This window comes from Gossypium raimondii, chromosome 5 (genome assembly GCF_025698545.1).
Source record: "Gossypium raimondii isolate GPD5lz chromosome 5, ASM2569854v1, whole genome shotgun sequence".
Lineage (NCBI taxonomy): Eukaryota > Viridiplantae > Streptophyta > Magnoliopsida > Malvales > Malvaceae > Gossypium > Gossypium raimondii.
The window spans coordinates 2,168,659-2,176,768 of NC_068569.1; the positions used below are offsets into that span (position 1 = coordinate 2,168,659).

Consider the following 8,110-nt stretch of genomic DNA (forward strand, 5'->3'; position numbering starts at 1 on the left):
AAAAAAAAAAAACCCTAAAAACAGAAAAAGCATGGAAAGAAGCAGCAGGAGAAAAGAGGGAAAAGAATCGAAGGGTTTTTTGGGGTTAGCATAATCAAAATATATTGAAACTATAAAGGAAAGAGAAAAAGATATGTTGACACCCTTAACCCTTTTAGTACCGCCGGCATCTCCTCCTTCACTGTTTTCCTTCAATCGCTTCTCTCATTTCCCATTTTCTACCTACATCTCCGCCACCACCACCTCCGCCTCTGGTCAGTCATCTTTCTCTTTCACTCTGCTTGTTCTTTTAATTCTTTCAACTTTGTTCCACTTTGTCTGCTTATTCTCTCCATGCACAGTTTTCTGTAATTAGCTTTGGATACTTTTTTTCCTTATGGTCGATTTTGTTATATACCGTGTGTTTCGATGGAAGCTTCAATTTCACGTTTTATTTTTTATTGATTTGAAAATAAAATCACTTCTCTGTACAATAAAGAAAACATAAATATGATTTTTAGATTTTCTTTTTTTTGTACTTTGTTCAGAATGTCTTGTTACAATGCATCAAGGAAGGTGTTAAATTGGACCACTGCTATCGTCCATGTAATATTGGGACTCCAGTTGACTGCATTTTGCACTTTTTTTTAGTGAACAATTTTATATGTTTGGCTATTTTCTTTGGTTTATTGTTATTTTTCTAAAATTCATCGAGTGTTGGTAGTAATTTTGTTCTATAAACCTGAAAATTAGACAGATTTATTGAGAGTAGTATCTAGAAGACTTGTTTTGGCAACCAAGACGCAGTCAATAACGACCATGGCAGCTGTAAGTTCATTCAACTGAATATTCATCCATTGATTGTCTTATCTGGAAATAAGGGTACTGATTATTTTATTTCAAAATGCGGTTTAGCAAGAGGAAGAATGTAAGGGGAATGTGAAGGCACAGTTAGCAAAACTATTTGAAGTTTCACTTAAAGTAACAGTTCCGAATGAGGCAGATGTTGACCCATTGATAGCTGCCTGCACTGGCAAATTTGGTGATTACCAATGGTATGGCGTAGGTTCCCTTATTGCAAAAAAATACTATTTACCTTAGAAGGTGTTTTGATGTTATGAAATGGTAAATAACTTGTTATTAGAAGGTTCATAGAGCCTTCAATATGGAATAGTTTTTCTTCCCTAATTCCTTGGAAAATTTTTGGTGCAGTAATAATGCCATGGGCCTTTGGTCTAAAATCAAAGGGAAGGGTACTCAATTTCGTGGCCCTCCAGCTGTTGGAGAGGTTGGAATGATTTGATTCTGGAGTATCATCTTTCCTGTATCATACTTTGAGTCAATGGATAATCATTGTTTTGTTCATTTAATTTCCTTGTTTCTTTTGGTAGGCAATCAAGAATAATCTTCCGACCTCTGAAATCATAGATTCATGCTCTGTAGCTGGTCCTGGGTTTGTAAATGTAGTATTGTCAAAGAATTGGATGGCCAAGGTGGTTCACACATTCCTCTGTTTTGCTTTTATGTCATCGACTTTCTTTCCTGAATAGTATTCCTTTTGGATTTGGCTTTGCTCCTCTGTTTTGCTTTTATGTCATCGACTTTCTTTCCTGAATAGTATTCCTTTTGGATTTGGCTTTGCTTGTTGTGGCTGTTGCATTGATCTAATAAGAGAGCTTGGCTTTTTTGTTGTTTGACAGAGCATTCAAATGATGCTAATTGAAGGTATCGATACATGGGCACCACAGCCTCCAGTTAAAACAGCAGTTGTTGACTTTTCATCCCCTAATATCGCAAAGGAAATGCATGTTGGTCACTTGAGATCTACCATTATTGGTGACACACTTGCTCGTATGCTTGAATTTTCGAAAGTCAAAGTTCTTCGGCGAAACCATGTCGGTGACTGGGGGACACAGGTTGGTGTTGTTTCGGATTTGTGCATAAAAGGCATGCATTCTTGTTTGTGCTCAGAAAAGGCTTAAGCATGCATCTTATTGTGAAGTTTATATATATATCTTGGTTGCTGTTCATAAAAGTTTTTATATCTCTCTTATTGTGAAGTTTGTATATCCATGATAGTCTGTTATCTTATTGGAGTTTCTTGTCATGGACTTTGGCTCTTAATTTGTCTTACTCTTCCTTTTGCACTCTGCTACTGTTAAAGCAGAAGATCATATAACTTTTCAGCATGATCCCAGCTGTACCTTTTTTTTGACTTTCCTATTTGTTGTGCAGTTTGGCATGCTGATTGAGTTTCTATTTGAAAAGTTTCCTAACTTTGAAGATGCTACTGAAACTGCCATTGGAGATCTACAGGTGAATGAATGTTGTCAAATTCCTTTGAATTTGAAGCTCAAGCAGAAATATACTAAGCACTGGATCCATCAAATAATTGCTGATCCACTTTTTTTAGAGGCTATACCTCTCTATAAAACAGGTTTTAACGAAGTTCATTATGTCTGAGCTTTTAATGATGTTTTAATCAAAAACATTTATTTTATTAAGCTACATCTCTTGAATAACAATTGAAACTTCCTCTTTTTATGCATGAACTTGTTTAGACTTTTATGAAGTAGATTCTTTGTAGATGGTTGAACCAATTTAGAAATTATTGGTGACTCTTTTGTTTATCTATAAATTTCTCCACCAAACACAAATTGAAACAAGATTGATTATCAAAATTGAGTGATTGTTGTAATCCTAACTTGGGTGACTCTCTTAGGCATTCTATAAAGCTTCAAAGCAGAGATTTGATTCTGATCCTGCATTTAAGGAGAGAGCTCAACAGGCAGTGGTGCGGCTTCAGGTAAATTTTACTTTGTTCAGTATTTGACTCTCTCTCTCTCTTGATGTACTTGTATTCATTTACACTTATCTCTTTGTGCTCATTTAAGGGTGGAGACGAAAAGTATCGCAGGGCATGGGCACAAATATGTGAAATCAGCCGGACTGAATTTCATAAGGTCTATCAACGACTTGGAGTTCATTTAGAGGAAAAAGTAAGTAATGTCAAATGTCAAATGTCAAATGTCAATCTCTATGTATTGTTATATTTTGGTCAGCTTAGGTAATTTTCAGGTGCACTTCTACATAAAAACTTCTCTATGACATTCAGGGATCATTGCAAAACTCCTGTTTTTATGATTTACTTTCGATTTTTTCTTTATATCTTGGACCTATTTATATAATTATCTTTAATCTTGTACAAACCGTAAATATTGTGTTTATTGATTTTAACATTTATATAATTGCCAGAGGTCTTGCATATGTGCAATTGTACACGATTATGCTACTTTGACATATTCCACCAAGCTAGTCAAGTTTTCTACAACCTCATTTTAGAATGTTTTGTCCCTAGTGCAAATGGTGCTCCTGATTGACCTATTTATGATTATTTCCTTGTTGACAGGGGGAGAGCTTTTATAATCCATACATTCCTGGGGTTATAGAAGGGTTGACCAAACAAGGATTAGTTGAGGAAAGTCAGGGAGCTCGTGTGATCTTTATTGATGGCATTAATATACCTCTTATTGTTGTGAAGAGTGATGGTGGTTTCAACTATGCATCAACTGACCTGGCTGCTCTTTGGTAAGTTTTCTTCCGTTATTTGATGTTATGAGCCTGTAGTTTTTGTTTGGCATTCCTTGCCAAATGTCAGAATTATGTGCCAGCCAAGAGAATTACTGAAATTACCCTGGCTAGAATTACAAAAGTGGTTCTTGGTTCGAAATTGCTTGAGCGCTTAAACTTTAGATGATTTATTGTTTATTGTTTCGTTTTTCATGTTGATCTCATTGGGTACTCTGTTAGGCCAATTTGTTTTGATAATTGTACTTTTTTACTAATTATGGAACAATCTTACTGCGTTGACATGGAACATGTTAGTCTAGCATAGGAATTAATTAGCTTCCTTATCGATCTTTTTAGTTTCAATTTTGTAGGTATCGCCTCAATGAAGAGAAAGCTGAGTGGATTATATATGTTACTGATGTAGGCCAACAACAGCATTTTGATATGGTGTTCAAAGTATGTTCTCGAAGTTGTTTCTTGAATTCTGTTGTGTAATATTTTAAAACCCTTTGTTAATGAAGTGAAACTTCACTTCCTAGTTCTTATTCTACTTACTGGGACTATATTGATGTTTGTGAATACCATTATAATGATCATAAAGAGTTATTCCAGCTTTTGACATCTAGTCTTTTGCTGTATATTCTGAAACTATTTTGGTTATTTTTCAGGCTGCCAAACGTGCTGGGTGGCTTCCTCAAGGTGATAATTATCCCAAAGCTAGCCATGTTGGTTTTGGACTTGTTCTTGGAGAAGATGGCAAGCGTTTTCGAACCCGTAACACTGAAGTAGTTCGTTTAGTTGATCTACTTGATGAAGCCAAGAACCGAAGTAAAGCAGCACTTATCGAGCGTGGTATGATATTAAACCCTATCTCTGTTGTTACAAATGTTTTTCAGCTCTTTTTAACTACCTTATGTTTGTCAGTCTATTAGTGATGTATTTGTTACTGCAAGTTCTTTCGGTTGTTAAATTGTGTAGCCTTTGAACTTTTCAACCTCTTGTATCTGAAATTGTTACTTTGTGTGCCAATCAGGTAAGGGTGAAGAATGGACCGAGGAGGAGATTGAGAGTACTGCAGATGCAGTTGGTTATGGTGCTGTAAAGTAAGCTACTTATTATTATATCAAGTTATTTATGTAACCTAATTAGTATTGCTATGATCTTCTCAGTAGTTCTTGTACTATTTTGTTTTCTTTTTAATATTCATTAAATCTGATTGCAGGTATGCTGACTTGAAGAACAACAGATTGACCAATTATACATTTAATTTTGACCAGATGCTTAACGATAAGGTGCCTAACAGTTTTTTATTTAGACTGCAAATATTGTGGAACTGGTTTCATCATTTTGGTCTCTAGTGAACTTTTTATGATGAAAGTTTGCCATGTTTCTTCTGCTGCTTCTGATTGTAGTTTTCTGCTCCTACTAATATCATTACTGTTGCTATTACTTCAATCACTATTAGCATCTGATTCTTGCCTTGTAAATTTTTTTAATGGCAGGGCAACACTGCTGTTTATTTGCTATATGCTCATGCTCGAATATGTTCAATCATCAGGAGATCTGGTAAAGATGTGGAGGAGCTGAAGAATGTAAGTTCCCCCTCAATCTGAAGCAGTAGCGTTGTAAATCTTTTAGTTGCCTTTTTATGTACTGACGTTAGTATGCTGTTATTAGGCTAAGTAGAACTACTCTTTTGTATCAGACTCAAAATCTGCAACTTTTACCCATTATCTCTTTGTTTTTAATAGAAGGGGACATTAGTATTGGAGCATAAGGATGAGCGCGATTTGGGGCTCCATTTGCTGCAGTTTGCTGAGGTAAGAACTTAAGGAAAAAAAAAAAAAGAACAATCTATTTATTGTTTCTTGACTCAGGCTCGGTCTGACAAATTTTTATCTTGCTTTGAGGTTGTTGAGGAGGCTTGTACCAATTTGTTACCGAATGTTGTGTGTGACTACCTCTATAGTTTATCCGAAATCTTCTCCAAATTTTACAGCAACCCTGAGTGCAAGGTATGATCAACGATCTAATTATATGGTTTCTTGGTAAAATAAACCTTGTTATTGCTTGTCACCCTGCCCTTACAAGGCCGTTCACCTAGTGTTGAAACTAGGAAAGTTCTAATGGCAGAGTGAATTCTAGGTATAAGATGTTGCAATGAAACTTTAAGATGACATGTGGCATATATTGATGAAATGAGCAGGTTATCGGGTCAGATAAGGAAACAAGTAGACTACTATTATGTGAAGCAACTGCAGTGGTTATGAGAAAATGCTTCAATCTCCTGGGAATCACACCTATTTACAAGATATGATTGTACTTTGAAAGCTTTACATATAACCTATTCTTGAGAAGGGTGGTGGGTTTTATATTAGTTCATATAAAATCCTATGTACCATGACAATTGTATTCAGATCTCATTACTTTATTTATTTGGACAGTTTTGATTTTAATTATGTATTTAGCTATGAATTTATTAATACCTGCAGCAAGGCCTAATTAACTAATTTATTTACCTATTTAAAACACTAATCGCTTTCAGCTGCTGAAGGATTGTCATGAAATATTATTAATTCACTTCTTTACTCCAAACCTTAATATTCATGTTAATATCGACTCATATTTAAACTATGTAATTGAATCAATTAGGTACTAAGTTGATAAATTATTAAAATGTACTATATATATAGAAGCTATATTTTGTGGGAGCATTTTTGTTTTTAGATTTTTATAAGAAATAAATAGAAACTCAATTATGATAAGAGTTGCTAATTTTAAACATTTCAATTAAATTATCATAATTTTTACATTATTTTTAACAAATAAATTTTTTCAATTACATTGTGAGTGTCATAATACAATATATATTTTATGTCTTGACATTTTTAAGATGGAGGTCTTTAATCTTTGAATATTTAAAATCGAGTTTAATGTATGAATTTTTGATTCTAATATGTTTGTACGGCATATATATTTGTATTTCTACGAATTATGTTTATAACAATAAAACAAGTCGAATAAATATATTTGAACAAAAAGTCAACAAAACAACAGGAAGTGAATAGTCAGAAATCTGGTGGCGTTCCACCCAAAATGGAAAGTGGGATGGAATGATAAATCCACTTGTTGGTTAAAAATTGAAGCTAATTGATGAATAATTAAGTGGAATGGAATGATCAAAATTCACCCAACCTAACATGGTTGGAGCCTAATCAATTCCCCATTTTGCTATTAATTAATAATACATTATTATTCATCTATTTCCCAGTTGTACACTTATACTGCTCATTGAATTATCTTGCCCGCTTTATTTAATCCTGTATTTATTTAAAAGTATTTTTATTCATGTTGTTTGGTTTAAGTTAGACGAATTAATAATATTCATAAATAATAAAGCAAACAATAAATAAGTACGTACCTTTTTATATATAAAATAAAAAATTTACACAATAAATTTTTTAGATTACACAAGGAGGGTTATATATATATATATATTATAGGGTGTAGTAAAAAATAAAAAAATATTTAGATAAAAAATGAGTATTTGGTACACTAGTAGCGTACTTTGTTTATTTCACAAGTAATCTTAAAAAGTTGGCATGTGTTAATTTTTTTAAAAATATCTATTTTTTAATATTAGACTATATGCCTATAGGACACTTGTTAACCCCTTAGCCCTATTTGTGGGGTTTAAAAATTTCATTTGCAGTGCACTAAATATTTTTTCCTTATGTAAATTAATTTGACACTTGTCACACGCTCAATCTATTTGTGGAGTACTATAAAAAACTTCATTGATAGTATATCAAATAATATAAACATATAAAAAGAAGGGTTAATATTTGACACACTAGTAATATATCTTTTTAATTCTGCAAGCAGTTTTAAAAAATTGTCATGTGTTCTTTTTTGAGTGTTTTCTTAATATTTTATCATATTTCTTTTGGGCACGTGTCAATCCCTTAACCTTACTTGTGGAGTCTAAAAACTTAATTGTGTACCGAATCTTTTCCTTAAAACAAATACACAAAACTATATTATTAATATTATAAATTATATAAAATTCAACAGTTCGAAATGATTTATTATACCAGTGCTATAAATGAACATATATATATATATATATATATATTTTGCAAAAATATGAGTAAATTAAATAAACTTTGTTTATGCCGAATTCATTTAATAAAAAAAACTCAAAAGTTTTGTACATATACACATACCAAATTGGTAATAAATTATTACTCATTCAACTCTACGGGAACAAAACCATAAATCGATAAATCTATTAAAACTTTGATGTTATAAATCGATAAATCGATATAAAAATGATGGCAAAGAAAAGTAAAGGTAAAAGATACGTATGACTTACCATATGATTTTAAGAAAATTGGCTTCCTCGTTTCGGGTTTAAAATATATTTTATAATTTTTTAAATAAAATTATTTATGTTCTTGTTATATTGCTATTTAATTTATTTTCAAAATAATAAAAATTTAATAACATATAAATTAAATGTATTTGCATAACCAAATGTAAAAGAGAAGACAAAAACAAA

General features: G+C 32.4%; 1 protein-coding gene across 4 annotated transcripts; it reads left to right on the top strand.

Annotated features, from left to right (window-relative positions):
• LOC105767584 (arginine--tRNA ligase, chloroplastic/mitochondrial) lies at positions 1-6,005 on the top strand. 4 transcript variants are annotated; one of them, XM_012587154.2, is made up of 19 exons: positions 92-254; positions 528-585; positions 733-807; positions 895-1,034; positions 1,192-1,267; positions 1,371-1,472; positions 1,680-1,895; positions 2,215-2,295; positions 2,702-2,785; positions 2,874-2,978; positions 3,389-3,567; positions 3,921-4,005; positions 4,218-4,401; positions 4,583-4,652; positions 4,772-4,841; positions 5,052-5,141; positions 5,301-5,369; positions 5,460-5,564; positions 5,756-6,005. In XM_012587154.2, the coding sequence occupies exons 2-19, from the start codon at positions 529-531 to the stop codon at positions 5,864-5,866; spliced, it is 1,899 nt and encodes a 632-aa protein (XP_012442608.1). In that variant the 5' UTR covers positions 92-254; position 528; the 3' UTR covers positions 5,867-6,005. The 4 variants fall into 4 exon arrangements, with proteins under 4 accessions (XP_012442606.1, XP_012442609.1, XP_012442608.1 ...); XM_012587156.2 differs by having other exon boundaries at positions 169-254; positions 737-807; XM_012587152.2 differs by lacking the exon at positions 528-585 and having other exon boundaries at positions 1-254; positions 737-807.
• The last annotated feature ends 2,105 nt before the right edge of the window (positions 6,006-8,110 follow it).